We start from the raw sequence: 18188 nt of genomic DNA, 5'->3' as shown, positions 1-18188 counted from the left end.
GGAGGAAACATTATGTTCTTAATGAGAACATCAACAGCTGAGTGTAATTCTGCGAGGTTCTGACGAGGAATTACACCAAATTTATTAGAGTTTAATTAAAAAGAGCTCGTTTCACTGTGTCACATGAATGAACGGACAGTTTACGTCCCATCAGGACTGAAAAATGTTTCACACATGGAAACATACCTGATTTATGATTTATTATCAGAACAACACTGAAATAAAATAAAAATAAAAACATAACAGTCACACAAGATGACAGTGAAGGCATCTGTAACAGACTGTATGTTAATGATAATTCATTAATTCATGTTAATGATGTACTGATTTATATCAGTCTGAACCAACGAGCAGCGTTTCAACATCTTTAAAATGAACAGATTGATTCAGTTTGATGATCTGTTTTCTACTTTCACAAACTCATCAGCTGTTTCTGGAAGACAGATTTATAAATCATCATATTCAGGTTGTAGTTTCTGAAGATGAGATCAGGTTACAGCATTTACACTCAGAACAAAAGCTGTCCGAGTATTGATCCGTGTGGAATCTGTGGACACACCTGTCAGGTAACACGGAACGTTCCTGTTAAGAACACATGCTTTTCAACGTAACATTCCCAAAATGTTCTAATAACCACATGATGTAATGTTTTTGTGAGGATAATTTAATTACAGAACATTTTGGAAACCAAACTCCAACCTGTCAGTTTTAACATTAAAATAACCTTCATCAAACGTTCAGCTAACCTTCACAGACTGGTCTGTTTGTTTCTATCTAACTTTAAGATTTGTATAAGTTCATCTTACCTGTAATTTTTTACTTAAATTCTATATTATATATTTTTTGTTGTTGACGCAGAACAGAGCAGCTCCTTCATTTCCTGTATGTGATGAATAAAAAGTTTTCTTGAGTCCTTGAGTATAAATTTTGAGGAAACCTTCAATAACCAGACTGAAACTCCGCCTCCAGCGTGTGAAAGTGTGAATCAGGTTTAAACGAGTCAGAGACTCAGATCAGGTCAAAGTGGAATAAAGTGACGGCGAGAAGCTGAACTGATGATAAGAGAACAGAACAAATAAACTATTCAAACAGCTGAACTGTGATGATGATTCTGTCTTCTGTCTGTGCTGACTCAGCTGCTTCCACCTTGATTAAAGTGTGTGTGTGTGTGTGTGTGTGTGTGTGTGTGTGTGTGTGTGTGTGTGTGTCAGTGCTCCTTATCTAACACGTCTGTGTAAATGCATGAGGCCTGTGAAGCGACGCAGACGCCTGAGGGCGAAGCATTTTAATGAAGGAGATGAAACCCTGAGAAGACCTGAGCGGGTTTCTGATCAGGACCACAGAGGACAGACGGCGAGATGGAGAGAGAAGAAGAAGAAGGAGAGACGAAGGTGATGGACAGACAGAAAGACAGAGGGGGACAGGACTCACTCTGATGTTCTCCACATAAAGGACACCGACACTGAAACAAGTAGAAAGATGCAGAATCATCTGAATTTGTTCTTAAAGAGACGTCGCTCATTTATTCACTGAAACTTTTAAAACTGAATTAATGAAGGAAACAATCTTTTAACTTCAGATGTTACAGTAGAGGGTTTTATATTTATTTATTTATATATTTATATTTATAATGGATATTGTTTTAGATGTAATTTGTGGAACCTGATTTTACTACAATCATTTATTGTATCTGCAGGATTTATTTAAATGTTTCCTACAAATGTAACCTGTAATGTTTTGCACATTAATATCTATAAACTTGTTTTTAATTTGTCTATATTTTTGAGAATATGGTTTAATGTATTTACCCAGTCAAATATTTTGAAGATAATTTTATGATCATTATCACACAGATGATTTATTTTTCTAACTTGTAGTGTGTTTAATAAACCTTTGATATTTTTTGTCACACTTGCACTGAGGCAAGGATGAAATTTAAAAATCTGACAAAACACCAGCTGGGAAAGAGGAGTGGCGTGACGTGACTCCTTATATGGACAGTTAGTCAGGTGGTGGAATCACACCAGCCAATCACGTACTGAGTACAGCTCGTTTAGACAAACAGTGACCATGTGGCCACATTTCACCTCCTCTGCTCTACAGACTCGATTAAATTATAAATGATCATGAAATTTGAACCAAAATCAAACTCATGTTGTTTGGAAATCAAAAAAATAAATACAGAAGAATTTATTATGGGAGATAATGTTTTTATTGAAATGTGTTGGTGTGAAAACAAATGAACAACGTTATCGAGGAGTGTCTCTGTTCCAGGCAGACACACACTGGTTTACGTTCAACTTATTAAAGTTTATTTAAGTTTTGTTCTTTTTAACACACAAATCAAGTCTCACAAGATTTACTAATAAAGCCTGTCATTAGTTTCCCTGTTTTTCTGTTTGTCCTTAACCTCCTCCTCCTCCTCCTGTCTTCCTGATTACATTCATTCAGCTCACCTGCTCCCTGCTGCTCACCTGAGATCCATCCAGTAATCAACCCTGCAGTATAAACCAGCAGCTCACTGCCGACCTGCCTGTTTGTCTCTCTGACACTCTGACAGCCAACAAAACCCTCCAACCCCCCATCAGCCCGCTCCCCTCGTCCACGTTCATTATCCTGGCAACAAAAACCCTCTTTTACCTCTCAGTTTCTGAGTCTGTGTTCAGAGTTTAGCTTCACCTTGTTGACTGCAACTTGTGTGCATCCCCTGAAAAAAAAAGTCTGGAAGCGCTGATTTGATGTTTGGTGCCTTACAACTTTTAATAACCTTTTGGTTTCTGTCTTCATACTACATCAGCTCAGTGTCTCATACTGCTGCTAATAAGCACCATCCATTCATGACCACCTGCAACTTTAGGTACTGATTTATATTTTTTACAGCCTTTTGACTGCAAAAAGTTGCAAAAACACCCACAAATAAAATAAAATCAAATGACTGGATCAAACTTAAGCCTTGAGGTCACTGGACTAACTGTCTTATAGACAGAAGATCCAGCTATCTGCTCCTTTTGGGGAAACATCCCTGATAGTGTTGCCATGGCAGCTAAGGTCAGAGGTGTGTTTGCTCGGTTGAGAGAGACGAGACAGACGTTACTGTAATCAGGGACTGGACATCACTGATCCTGAGGAATGGGAGGGAAAGGTGCTGAGCTGTGGTATCAGACCCTGTACACATCATCATTCTCTTAGTTCTGGATTTGCAGATCAATAGACTGGTTCTATATGCTGTAGATGTGTTAAAGAACATCCCTGGAGGGCTGGAACTCCAGAACTGAGAGAACATCAGGTCAAAGCGTGTACTGATTATTCTTCCATTCTCCTTGATCACGTTTCAGTAAACTAGTTTCAGCGTCAGACGTCTTGGGAAACGATAAAAATCTACAACAACGGTGACCAAATTTCCAGAAGAAGTCAGATTAATAAATTGTAATTTTTGCTCCTCAGACTGAAGTGAGCTGAGATGAGACGTGCCGAGGATTTTTGTCTTTAATGGCGTCTCTGTTTCATCACTTCTCTGAAGGCCCTCAGGCTGTTTTCATTTATTGATGAGGCTGCTGATCAATACGTCATGTAGCCACAAGTGATCGCCGCTGCGTGGAAGTGTTCACTGATTCATAGCGGACGTTCTGCAGAGGCCTCGGTCCCACGGCTGCTGATTAATTGATCAAACATCTCCAATCAATGCAGCTGATCCCTCAGGTATCACTCAGCTGAAATCAGGAGGACTTTCATGTTACAGCAGGTTTACGTTCTGGACTCATTTATCACAGAGGACAGAAATGTGTCTTTTGTTAACGTGGACTGAGTCCAATAACCACAAACATCACCAGACTCCCTTTTGAGAACTATTGAGTGAGAAATTTAACTTGTGAAACGCCGTCTACAACAAATCCTAATCATGTGTGCCTTCTTTTAAATTATCATTAAATTCAACACATGAAGTTTTTTTCTTTCCTTGATAAAAATGTTTCTGTCCTCTGTGTCTGAAGGTCGTCGACCTGCCAACATTTAGCAGCTGTTTTCACCGATTTCAACATTTACACTCAATTTATGAATGAAGACGTCATTTTGTTGACAGTAAAATTGTCAAACTTTAAAAATCCAGTGAACAGAAACTTACAGGCTGCTTCTTTGTTGCCTGTGAGGAAAACCTCCTGAGACCCCCTTTAAAATGTTACGCAGTTTTGTGAGTTGTTGAATGACGATAAACTTTGTGAAGTTCCAAATTATTTAGGCCTTCTTGTGAATTTGTTTCTTTCTTTGTATAAAAATGTGTTTTTGTCCCAGCATGTTGAGCCACTGGTTAAAACACTACATCTGGTCTTTATGAACAGAAACACTGAAGCTTTGTGTAACTGTGCTGTTAAAACCACAGTTCCCATGAGCCCACAGGGAGTTCAGGTCACCAGGAACCTCGGGGGACAGAGCATCTAAACTCACTGAGTCCCACCTCTCAGGTTCCTCACCCTGCAGCTCGACGACAATCCGACTCCCTTCATCACCACACAACCCTCATCCCATCATTCCTGTCACATGATCCAACAAACTTCCTGTCATCCTGAGCGGACAGTGTGTCCCAGGAGGTGATCTCAAACACACGTTTCATTCCATCTCGACTTTTACTGTCACTGCTTATTTTTGCTGAGATATGATTGGCTCAGCCCGGGTCCAGTCCTCCAGGGCTGTGCCCGGTCACCAGCTGCTCGCTGTCGGGGCCCCCCTTCCAGGCCTGGCTCCAGATGGGGTTTTTCCATGGGGTCTTTGGACCATTTTTAGTCTGGAGCCTCACCTGAGACCAGTTTTCCATGGGAGACCCTACCAGGAGCACTAGGCTCCAGACGATACAGGTTCATAGAGACACACAAACGTCTCCACCACGATAAGGTGACGGCCGGAAGGCAAAGCTCTCGATCTACCGGTCAGTCGTTGTTCCTACTCTCACCTGTGGTCATGAAGGGTGGGTCATGACGGAAAGAACCAGATCACAGGTACAAGCGGGTGAACGGTGTTTTCTCAGGAGGGTGACTGACATCTCCCTCAGGGACAGAGTGAGACGATCGGTCATCTGTGAGGAGCTCAGAGTGGAGACGCTGCTCCTTCACGTAGAAAGGAGCCAGTTGAGGTGGTTCAGGCATCTTGTCAGGACGCCACCTGGTCGCCTCCTTGTGGAGGTGTTCCAGGCAGGTCCAGCTGGGAGGAGGACACGGGGCAGACCGAGGACACGGTGGAGGGATTATGTCTCTGACCTGACCTGGGAACACCTCAGGATCCTCCAGTCAGAGCTGGTTAATGTAGCTGTTACCTCTGTGACCCGATTTTGGATAAGCGGTTGAAGATGATTGGCTCACTACCATGGTTATATTTTATTTTTCTTATCTTTATTAACAAACAGTACAGACAGCTTTAAAAAAGTTGGTGAAGACCAGTTTATTCATCCAGGAAAAATCCACAGACAGTCGTGTCACATAACTGCTCACATCTTTACTGATCTGAGTGCAGCAGAACAGAGAAAATAAAATCCTACAGCTCGTCTGAAGCTGATGCTTCATCACAGAATCATGACTGAAGTTCTTTCCTCAGTTTCCTACAGAAGACAAAGAAAGATGAAAATGAATCAAGTGTAAATGAGAAGTTTAAATAATTTTCAGACGTTCTGTCTCATCTGTGACTCCACTCTGCTGGTTAACAGACATGAACAGGTACCAGGATCTACGCAGGTGTAGGAGAACTTCAGGTATTTCCGGGTTCCGGGACAGGGGTTGGAGAAGATCAGGTTGGAGGCTTGAACTGAACAGGTGTGTCTGCCGTCACACCTGGAGACAGAAGAAGACAAGAGGAGGTATTTTCATACAGAACGTCCAAACTATGGAAAAAAACTAAGAAACCAGTTTTCATTGTTTTATGTTTTCATTAAACTTTTCAGTGAACTGTTCGTGCTGATGACTCTGCTGGAACTGCCCACATCATTACTTTTCATATTCTTCCTCCCTTCACTCACATTTTTATGACATATAGACGAACAAAAAGTCTCTGAGTCATAGACTAAATCAAACAGGAAGTCGGCCATTTTGATTTATGTGGTGATTTTTGGTGATTTCCAGGTGTTGTACTGTAATAAACTCAGCGAATTAATCTGATCAACTTCAAAATCAATGTCTGCCACCTAGACTAGTGTGTACTGTAATAGTCAGTGTTGAAGGGCGTGGCCACGGCGCGGCGTTGAGTTCTGATGTCTCGTCATGAAACATGAAACTGCTGAAACTTTGGTGTTTATGGTCCAAACTGCATCAAATTATATATATATATATATATATACTATAAATACACTGAGAAACGCTTGAGATGGTTTACGGTCCGTGTGTCACCTGACCGCTCTCACCTGTCGGCCATCTTCTTCAGAGTGCTGGGGAGTCTGCAGGAGGTGTTGGGGGGGTGAGTGCGGGGGTAACGGAACCGGCACACCTTCTTACTGAACCTGCCGTAGTTCGCCATCAACACTTTGATCACCTGAGACCCTGAACACACACACACACACACACACACACACACACACACACACACACACACACACACACACACACACACACACACACAGATAGTCATAAAAATATAAAATCCCTAAACTCTCTTAAAGGGATTGTTCAACATTTTGGTAAAAAACTTTTAAAAAAGGATCCAAATCGATGCAGCAGTTTTATTCCTCTTTTGCTCTGTGGTTCATTCATGTACAGAAGTTCATCTTTTTCTAAAGCAATTTAAAAAAAAAGGTATTTTATTAAGTAAATAAGGAAAATAAGAGTGATCTGCTCACCGCAGTCAAGTGTCGCTGTCTTTTTCTGACACACATAATTGATCCCTGAGACAAAAAAACACATCGGTGCTTAACTTTCATACTTTAATTCATTATTTTCTGTATATTTTCCTGTAAATAGTGGGCGGATCAGATACCTACTCCCAGCCTCACAGGTGTACGTGGTCTTCATCCAAACACACCTGGTCAGACAGGGTTTGGCTGAGTGACATGAATCCATGGACACGGCACACCTGTACCGACCGTCACACCTGACGGGGAGAAGATCCACAATATTAACCAGAATAACAAACAAAATCCATTTAACTCAATAAAACACCTGAGAGAAATCTCAAAGATGAACTATAAAACATTTTAAAACCTTGTTTTCGAGTTGTTGAGTCAATATGCAGAGAACATTATCAAGGTGGAACCACAGAAGACAATTTAAAGACAGAACCCAGTGTCCTCGGTTTGTCCCTGACTCCTATCAGCCAACATGAGTCTGTTCTATCAGTTAAACTCATTTTACAGTCAGAGGTTAAAACATGCGTCCTGTTAAATTTCAGTTTGGTTCAGTCGGTGAAGTTTTACCTCTTCTTGACGATCTTGAGGACGGGGGCGGAGGAGCAGAGCGGCGGCTCCACACGGGCCGGAGGAACGCCGTCGACACAGACCTCCTTCTCGCTGTGACTCGTCTCCACGTTCTGTACGACGATCACGCCGCTGTCTGCGCAGAGGAGGAGGAGGAAGAAGAACAGGGTGTGTTTGCAGATACTTGACTTTCTAATAACAGACTTGTTGACTGAGAGGCCCTGGCCCCCGGGGGCCTCCTGATCCGTTTGACCCCTGAGCTTGTTTCCATCCGGCCGGTTCAGTAATCATCTCTGATCTCTGATCTTTGTCTGCAGCAACAAACTAAACAGTTTAGTTCCTGAACGTTTTCAGAAACGTGTGTGAAGGTTTCGTACCGCAGTTCAGCCTCTGTGCAAAGTCCTGCAGGTCACAGGTCGACGTCGTCTCTGAAACACACAGCACAGGTCACAGATCAGTTTAAATGAGACGCTGAGGAGCTGCTGGAGGCGGTTTGATACCAGAAATCAGTGAAACACCGACTGGAAAACAGTCGAGGTGCAGGTTGTACAAGAGGACGTGGGATAAGAAATAAGGAAGGAAACAAGAAGGTAGAGACTGTAAAAAAGGATGCAGAGAAGGAAACAAGACTGTAGGAAAGGAGATGAGGAAGTAAAGAAGGACCACAACCGCCTGAGGCAGTTTTTCTGTCTGCTGATGTGTCGACAGTTTTAAAGCAAACACCAGGACTGACCCGAGGCTGTGTGACGGATATTTACCTGCTGAGGTCGTCATGCTGCAGCAGAACACTGTCAACACTGAAAACACACACACACACACACACACACACACACACACACACACACACACAGGTGAAGTATACACAGAGTAAAACAGAGTCACAGCAGTGAACATTTATCTGATTAAAAAAAGAGATAGAAACAAAGAGGAACCAGAAGAACACAGATCTGTGGAGAACTTCACATGAACGTCAAAGTAAACAGTCACTAACAGGCTGCTTCTCTGTTACCAAAGTTCATTTAAAGATTTGAGTTACTGAGGGACCAGAAACTTTAAACTTTGAAATGTTTTCTGTGATAAATTCTTTATTATTTGAGTCTTCTTGAAAAGTTATTTCTTCCTGTTTGTGTAAAAACATCAGTCTTTGGTCTTCACTAACAGAAATGATGGAGCTTCATGTTTCACAGATTTGATCATAAGAATGAAACTGACTTTATTTATTTTTACCTAAATGTTAAATTGTGATGTCAGCTGTTAAATCAGGCTGTAAACATCCTCACACTTTGACTCCTGATGATTATTTGTGTATTAAATCAATACATTTTGTGTGATTTCTCAGAGGACGTGAGGACAGAGTGCTGACTGTGACTCTGTCAGTAACAAACACACAACAGAAATATTTCAGTTTGTCCTGCTGACCGTGTCCCACAGTGAGGCTCTGGATTTAATAACTGCTCTGATTATGAATGTAAATTAAAAAATGGATTTCCAGCCAAGTCAATCATTTAATCCTATTACAGCTCTGTCACTCAGGAACCTTTATTTTAATATTATTCAGCTTCGTCTGACACTGATGGGACGTCAACTCTCAACTTCAGGTTCAGGTTTGGACATTTTCCCAGGAGACGTCTGACAGTCGTCCTCAGATTGACATCATGGTGAACAAGAACAAAATAAAAAGGTTCATTCTGGGAGGAAAAACAAATTTATTTTTTCTTTTTCAGTTTTCATAAATCACTGATGAATGTCGATCAAACAGGTGATTGATTGTTTTGAAAAGATCTTTTTTTTTAAACGCACAATGTCTCACATTAAAAACATAACAAAAGATGTTGTTTGAAGCAGCGTGGAATCATGGGAGTTGTTGTTTTCGTTGTTAAATGCTCACCACTGAGGTGTGACTCCTGTGGCAGAAATAAAACATAAATAAAACTTTCTGTTATATTTATCACGTTCTTTGACTTCCCTATTCGTTCTCAAAAAAAAAGAAGAAAAAAAAAACAAAGAGGGAGAAAAAATCTCTCTGGAGCCGTGGCAACTTTTTTATTTTTTTTAAATTTGGTTTCAGTGAGTTTATGGAGACTGAAGAAAACAGATGCAGACTGACACACTTTAGTTTGACAAAATATTACAACTTTTTTTTTATTGCTGTACAGGCTACGTCTTTTTACAGTTGGAGAATCACTTTATACTCAAAGTTTATTTCAAAAGTCAAAACGTTTGAATTAGACTGAAGGTTCACGTGCAGCTTCAGGTCAAACAGAAACAAAGTGCTGCTTCTGTGCATGTTGGCTCCCTGGAAAGACTCTGATACACTAAATGGAACGGGACCTTAATTAATATCGTTAGTTGCACCTGCAGGTCTGTTGTGTTTTTCTCTGGTTGGAAACATTTTGGTTAAATTAAATCAACAAAATAACGTGTGGTTTCTTTTGACATTTAAAGATGGAAATAATTACATCTTTAAATGTGCTGAAACAGAAAAAGTCTGAAGCTGAAGGTAGAAAACAGAGAAAATGTGTTGATACTCACAGAAAACAGCAGAGAGTCTCTGTAACGTTCTCGTCTTCATGGTTCTATAAAAACTGATTCTGACTCACTTTCACTGAAAACTGCAGGACGTCGACTAACAGACTGTAAATAAACGAGTGTGTGAACATTTACACTCATCAGGGCCTCAGGATGTTGGTACACACACACACACACACACACACACACACACACACACACACACACACACACACACTTCTTCACTTTAAACAAGATGCAACATTTAGTTTGTTTAAAACCAACAAACAGAAAAGAGGCTGATCAGAGGACAATATATAAAAAACTTAAAGGTGCAGTCTGTCAGATTTATGAGGAAATATTATCAAATATAATTTAATGCTTTTAATCACCTGAACATGAGAATCTTTGTGTTTTCTTTACAGAATGAACCTTTATATCCACAGATGGAGAAGCTCCTCCCCCTGGCGGACGCCGTGCTGCACACTCATCCTACCTGCTCTTATTAGTTTGAGATGAATCAGTCCTGCGCTGAATCGATCACCAGCGATCACAGCACAATGCATGCTGGTTAAATTTGTGTCTAACCTGTGAGATCGAGGCAGCTGCAGGTTTTAGGCCAGTCGCTCTCCACCAGCTGCAAACACCTGACTGTCACCTGATCGGTGATCTGACAGGCTCTGATTGGCTCTTCATTTTGACAACAAACACCACACGTTGTATAAAATACTAATTTTCTGTGTAATAGTAATATTTAATGCAGTATTTAACTTACAGGTGATCTAACAGGATGTTCGTGTCTCTTCCTGTTTATTCTTTGAGGTCTGCTGGAAACCGTCTGACTTCACTGAAGCTTGTTGGCTCCGCCTCCCGCCGCTGCCACCTGATGTTGTAACTCCGCACATAGAAAAGCAGCACTGCCCCCTAGTGGTCAAATCAGACACAACATATAATGTTCTCCTACATGGACAGCTGATGTTTGCAGGATCCACGGTTCTGCTCATGTTCACTTCACACATCATGTTTAATGGAAAAACAAGACAAAAAGAAGTGAATCTCTTTCAATTCTGAAATCTTTTCTCTGAGTTTTCAGCTCAGACTCACAGAGACTCTCCTCATCACTCAGCTGGACGTTTGGCTTCATGCACATCTTATGTTTGTTCACATTTCTTCTTATTTTCAGTCAGATTCATCAGTTATTTTTGTTCTTCTCTGAGGTTCGAGAACATGTTCTGAGTGGTTGAGAACTGTGCTTGATGTTTTTTATCCTGGTGTCTCTGCAGCTGATGAGAACCTGCACCACACCTGCCCTTATGAAGAGTTTAGTGTTGATGCTACCTGTTCTAATAGCAAACAATTGGCCACGCCCCCTCCAGTTTATGATTGGTGGGATTCATCAGTAAGCACATCTGGATGGTTCAGAACATCTGGTGCATCTGAAGTTGACTCCTTCTTTTTTTTCTTTTGAACATAAAATAAAGATAAATTTAAGAATGTTTAAATCTCATTATGATTTTCTGTTCTCTCTCTGAAACACATTAATCACGTCTGTATCCGACATGTCGCAGGAGAAGAAATAAAATCAGGTGTTTGAATATTGGTTGGTGGGATCCTGCGCTCTGATTGGCTCGTCTGATGTCCTTTGACGCCTGTGTGGTGTCTTTCTTTTTTTAAATGAACAGCATGTTGTAGTTTGTCTCCACCCGCGAACCATCTGTCAGCCTTCATGTATGATGACTCACACACACTCACATGCAGATTATGGCTAATATTAGATTTCCATATGACGGTTCTCGAGCGCGGCGAGGAGATGATGTGAAGCAGCTTAATGTCGGAGAGATGATCAAACCAGAATCGCCTGCCTCTCCTCTCAGATGCTAAATTTGCTTTACGACTTACACTTCTTAAATCTACAGATTCTCTCTTCCGTCAAAGTCTTTGTCCTCATGTCTTCCGTCCTGCACGTCCTCCTGACAAGAATTATTCAGACTTCGTTTCAGTTTCTGTCTGAGGAAGGTTTTAAGAAAAAAGTCTAAATTCTCTGATTTCAGCTTCTTAAATGTGAATATTTTCTGGTTTCTTTCCTCCTCTCTGACAGGAAACTGATCATATTTCAGTTGTGGACAAAATGAGACATTTGAGGACTTTGAACATTTTATAGACTAAACAACTAATCAATTATTGGGAAAATTATTGCCAGATTTACCATTAGTTTAAAAACATGATGTATGTCTGTGAAACCCACCTGTTTGGGTTATTTTGTGGTTGACTAGATTGTGACAGGATGAATCAATTGATTTTCATCTGACATTTTGTGAACCAAGCAACTAATCGATCAATGGATAAATCATTGCCAGAATGATCACTAGTTGAAGAATTGATCCAAACAGGTGAAGTTCATGAAAGTATGTTGGTTTGTTCCACCTGATTTCAATGTACAAGCTTGTGATCAATATTTTCTGACACTTTATGGACCAAACAACTAATGATTTATGGAAAAATGATCAACAGATTGATCACTATTTAAACTGGCGGCGCACACAGACGTGCTCGTCCTCATGTTCTACATCCTGCTCGCCCTCATGTTCTGCGTCCTGTTCGTCCTCATGTTCTACAACCTGCTCATCCTCATGTTCTACATCCTGCTCATCCTCATGTTCTGTGTCCCGCTCGCCCTCCTGACACTAATGATTCAGAAAGAAAAGCTTCTTTTTCAACAAAATTAGGAAAATAAACTTTTCCTCTGGAAAAATGCAAAATGTACGACCCCAAAGTTTGGGCTGGGGCAGTCATTCCCAAACACAGGGTCGTGGCCCACAGGTGGGACACAGGAGGTTTTATTTGGGGTCGTCAAATAAACAAACAAAAGCTTATGGAAGAAATTCTGCAAATTCAAGATTTAAGATCTGTACTTCACCTTCAATAAAGTTTATTTAATGACTCAAAAGACAACGATGTGCTGTAACTGAACAATGTAAGGCGTGTGTCTGCAGCTGCTCCTGCAGGACGTGTCCCTCCTGTTCGTTCCTGTTTGTCTTGGCAGCAGAAGTCATCTGAGGGTCGACACACGACTGGATCAGAGGAGGAGAGAGAGATGAGGAATCAACTCACCTGACATGATCCATCGTCCACACGTCTGTCTGTGCTGCAGCTCACTGCTGACACGCCCTCCTCCAAAAAACTATTTCATTAACTCCAACAAATCAAATGTATATTTATGAGATTTTACAGTGAGGCACATTTTAATGTGCAGCTTTGAGTTTTTGTTTAAGTGAAGGTGAGTTATTCATGAAGAGAAAGAAGGAAAAAGTTCACTTTCAAAAAGAGTTTATGGTCCAGGAGGAAGTTTTATTTCTTTACAAAACAAGAGCGCAGACTCATAAAAGAGCTGAGACAGGAGGCAGGAAGATTAAATCTACACTTCATCAGTTTGGACACGACAACTTTCAACCACTTAGAAAATATAGAGGAGCTCTGTTCACACACGGATACACACAACCTGCACGTCATCTACACTGTAAAAAAAGAAAACAACAACAGCAACAACAGAAAGTCAGGAAATCTGCACGGCATCTACACTGTAAAAAATAAAAGAGAGAGAGAGGAACAGCCTGGTGTGACGTCTGAAAGAAAAAGAATCCAGCTGCAGTTCAGCACAATTCACAGTTCTGGAAGGAAATAAGAAAATACATTTAAATACACTGAAATACTTTTACTTTATTACTTTGGAAAGCATCATTTTTGTTTTTCAAATGTTGTTTTGCTTAATTTTAATTGGAAACATTTATTTTGAAAATCCTGCGCACTGAGATTAAAACCACAGCAGAGAAGTATTTTATTTTGAAAACCTTTTATCTAAATGTATTGATTTGTTTCTATTAAATGCACAATTTCAAGTTTTGCAACTCATTTTTTTAAATGTGCCTTTTAAAAATAATTTTAAAGCACATTATTTTGTTCAGAAAGATAAAGGATGTCAAACAGGATTTTCAAATTAAAAGCTCTTCAGTGGTGTTTATTTTCTTCCTCATGTGTCTGTGATTCTGCTGTCCTGTTGTCTTTGTGTTTGGTTCATTTTTGAGCCAAAAACAGAAAAGGTTAAAACAGAAGAAAATAAAAAGTTCCACGTGTCATAAAGCACCGACAGGAAATCTTTATCAAAACTAAAACCTTTGCGTTGATAAAATACGAGACTGAAGTCAGAACACAGTGTGGAGACGAAGAATTTTCACCGGTCGTCAGCAGATAATGATGAGAACACCGCGGAGAGAAGCGCACGCCATTCGTACCAAAGTGTTGAAATTTACAGTCGCGTTTGTTCGGTTTGTTCCCGTCGCACAAAGTTTGTCGAAGCCACAACACAGAGACGACCATAGAAAACAGGCGCAGGTCGTTTAGTCCATTAAAAAAACGAGAGACTTCACAGTTTCAGGGCGAACACGCACTCAACACACTGCACTTAAAGGAAACATCCACCAAGAAATGTCAACAACAAAGTTCCTCTACCATCGCGTGGCGTTGCATAATGTGATCAGCTGATCGTCAGCTGGACCTCGACGTCTCTGTCACGTCTCTTCTTGGCTGTAAAATACTTTTACTCACAGGAAGTGGAATTACAAAACAAAAGAATTTACACATTTTATCAAAAATTAGGAGCGAGACATGCAAGACATTCTGTCTCTTTGTTGTCATTTGTTGTGTCTCTGTGTCTTTGTGTGGTTCAGTGTCTCTTTGTGTTCATCTCTGTCGTCATCGTGTCATTTTGTGCATCTTTGCAGGTGTTTGTGTCTCTTTATGATCATTTTGTCCCTCTGTGGTCATATTTGTGATGGTTTAGTGTCTCTGTGTGGTCTCTTTAAAGTGGATTTGTGTCCTCTTGTAATCGTTTGACTTGTCCAGCAGGACATTTTAACAGTCACATGACACAGAGGTTCTGCAGCAGGGAACCCGTCGGTCTCCTGACTCTGTGTCCGTCAGTAATCCGTCCACACCTGCGGGTGGATTTTCCCTTTAAATACAGTGTGAAGACAAACAGACGTTTTGGGTAAACCATCAGCTCAAAGGCAAAGTTCAGCTCAGAAGCAGCGGCGGTTCCCGAAACACGAACACGGAGAACAGAAGAGAAAGCTGCAGTCCCGACTCCCTTAAAGGGTAAAAAACAGCAGAGACGAGCTGCTGGAGTTTCTAATCCTATGTAAACAGGCTTAGTGTAAGGCAAGGAGGAAGAGGAGGAGGAGGAAGAGGAGGAGGAGGGAGAAGGAGGCTGAAGTGAACTCCAAGATGAGACAGAGGAGGAGGAGGGATGAAGGTGTGGGAGGAAGACAGAACGATGAAGAGGAGGAAGAGAGCGATCAAGAAGATGAGTAAGCAGAGGGAGGCGGACAGGCGAGGAGGAGGAGGAGGAGGAGGAGGAAGAGCAGGATGCAGATGGCTGAAAGGCAGACAGCAGAATTAAAGGGATCAGACGAAGCTCAGACGCAAAAACACACAAACTTCTGCTGGAACCTGAATCAGACACGAGACAGTGAACGCCTCGTTCAACAACAAGCTGCTCGAGGTCCACAAACGTCTCATCAGCTGATCGTCCTCATGAGTCTGTCAGAGCGTTCTCTCAACGTTCTCAACACGTTTTCACAACAGTCTGACTTTAATCTTGTCCCCTCTGACCTGCCGTACTTTGGTGGAGATTATTTACTTCATGATGTAAACATGTCGGTTTGTTTTTTAAAAATTAAATTGTAGTTTGAAGATAATCTGCATGAAGAACCTGAGAGCACAAAACATATTTAATAATTATTTAAAAAGACGTAACCAATTTATTTATTTCAGCTGATACTGACAGTAAAATAATAACTGGTTAAAAATTGGAATTGTTTTATCAAAAACTTACATATTTTCAACAATTTTTCCCTCTACAACTCTGTATTAATATAAAGAATTAATAAGTTATTTCACTGTAGGGGTGTTGTGATTAACCTGTATTTGACAATAACCATGATGTTCTAAAAATTAATAATACACATATTTTATGTAAATAATTCCTTAAACATACCGTAAACTCTTAAATAATTTCAGTTTCTTTCTTTTCTCACCTCTGAATAAACTTACCATAAAACAGAATAAACAGAATAATTTTTTTAGCCACAAATATCATGTAGTGAAAAATGTGTTAATTTAAGCGATTACATTTTTTAATATCAAATATTTTAGTTAGTAATTAATCCAGTTTAAAGGAGTCAGACCAATAACATCACTGCAGTGTTTCAGTAATTAACACTAAACATGTATCAGGCCACGCCCCCTTTCACCAATCAATACGGCACTTGAGATTTTGAATATTGATCATCAGACCACGTTTGTCTCATTTGTGGCGCCCCCTGTGGGTCAAGGTGACGACGTCCTGAACGTATCTACTGAGGTTTAAGATTTACTGAACAACTGTTCAGAGTTATGGCCAATCTCCTGCTAAGCCCCGCCCCCTTTTAAAATAAACGTTTTGACTTGTGTCGGCCATCTTTTTATCAATATAAATAATCACCTCAGTCCCACTGTGCTGTAAAGAGAATTTCGTGCTGAATCAGTCAAAATCTAAAGAGTTTTTCTTAATTTAACGTTTATGCCAATAAAATCCAAACTGTCATGGCCGACCTTCATGGTCCAACAGGCTGTTTTTTGGAGGGTGATCATTTTTGGGAGTTAATTTCAGCGCCACCATGTGGCAGATTTGGCTCATATTTCTTGGGAAACAGATGCACATCATTTCCATTTATTCAGCTGAGTTTCCTGTTTCCATCTTGTATCTCATGATAATTTTAGCTGCAGCACAAAAAAAAATAAAAATGGTAAAGTGGCACAAAGATAATCAGGTTCTGGCTCTTCTTGTAGGGTTTAAATCACAAGATGAATAATAAGACACAAACAATTTAAGGACTTTATTCAGTTAAACTTTTAGTTCTCTGAATTTCATAAAGAAAAAGCTTATTTGTACTACATATTATACTTCATATTTACACATATTACATTAACATGTGGCATAATTTATCCTCATATACTCTTAATTTTTAAACATACTGTTAATCCTTCACATCTCTAACGTCACTCTGAGTGATATATTTTTTATTTACATTTTCTACTATTAAATCATCTTCTGTTCATTTTTCAAACTGTAAATCACTGTGAAACTTTTGTTGCTTGTTTTCTGTTCAGTCTGAAATTAAATAAAACGTGCTATTATCCTGCAGTTATTCATATATCTGTCATATATCTGTAAGTGAAAGCTGTGCATAATGTATATAATCTTCAGTGTTTAGTTTGTTAAATTTAATACTTTATATTCTTAAAATTCTTTCATACTTTTATTTTATATATATTCTGTTTATCATTCATCTCATTTTTCTAGCTGTGCTTTTTTATCTGCCGTAAAATGAATTTCAATAAATTTTATCTCATTTTATCTTAAAAGAAGGAAATTGAACTAAAAATCATTATGATTTGAAAAATGTTGGAAGATGTGATAAACAGTATTAATAATTACTGAGCTAAAAGAAAGAAAAGCTTTCAGATGGATGAAGATTTGATTTAAAGGATCATCAGATTCTCTTCTGAAAGGTAAATTCTCTCCTCAGGTTTGGTGAATAAATGAAACCGTCTTGCCGTTTCTTTCTTTCTCTTTTGATGTTTCTGTTGGATGAAGTCGGCCTGTAGCTCTGCTCGCTGTGTTCAGCTGCCGAGGTTTAATTGATGCCTCGCCGTCTTTTTTTCCTCCCCTCTTCGTCTCTCGCTGCTCTCTCCTTTATCTTGATGGGTTTAAGCTAAATTTTCTCTCACTGTCCTTCTGTTTCTGTCGTCTCACTGATTTAAAAAAGAAGAAGAGACACAGAGAAGAGCAGAGGGCGACAAATTACAGAATTATGTTCTCTGAGATTCAGCCAACAGATTTTTTTTTCCTGTCTTCACACTGAGCAGGATCGTCTCTCTCTGTCTCGTTTCCATCTGTCTCTGCGTGCTCTTTAAGCAGGTAATAATTAACACTATCGCCGTCGTCGCGGGGAAACGAGCTCCATTAACACACGGCACCGTCATTCAGATACGGGACTAATGGAGAGAAACTGATCTCCACCTGTTGATGAGGAACTGAAGCCAACATGCGACTGACTGCAGGAGACATTTCAGTATTTCGAGCTGAAAAGTGTCTCTGCTTTTGTTTTGTAATTTGTGTGAGTTTTTTTTTTTTCCCCTAAACACGACAGCAAACATTTTTTTTTCACTTGAGCTCAAACAGTGTCTCGTCTGAGAG

The 18188-nt window shown here is 40.0% G+C and overlaps 1 protein-coding gene across 1 annotated transcript; it reads right to left on the bottom strand.

Annotated features, from left to right (window-relative positions):
- Positions 1-5402: 5402 nt before the first annotated feature.
- On the bottom strand, positions 5403-9999 carry LOC146313631 (L-rhamnose-binding lectin CSL2-like). The gene is made up of 9 exons (XM_084739642.1): positions 9917-9999; positions 8143-8181; positions 7762-7812; positions 7385-7520; positions 6953-7062; positions 6812-6856; positions 6380-6515; positions 5704-5813; positions 5403-5584 (listed from the first exon to the last, which is right to left on the bottom strand). Exons 1-9 carry the CDS (start codon positions 9954-9956, stop codon positions 5577-5579), a joined length of 675 nt encoding a protein of 224 aa, XP_084595768.1. The 5' UTR covers positions 9957-9999; the 3' UTR covers positions 5403-5576.
- Positions 10000-18188: the final 8189 nt, after the last annotated feature.

This window comes from Lutjanus erythropterus, chromosome 16, assembly GCF_056507025.1.
Source record: "Lutjanus erythropterus isolate fLutEry1 chromosome 16, fLutEry1.hap2, whole genome shotgun sequence".
Taxonomy (NCBI): Eukaryota; Metazoa; Chordata; class Actinopteri; order Lutjaniformes; family Lutjanidae; genus Lutjanus; species Lutjanus erythropterus.
The sequence above is the reverse complement of the archived record's forward strand: the minus strand, read 5'-3'. Positions and strand labels throughout refer to the sequence as shown.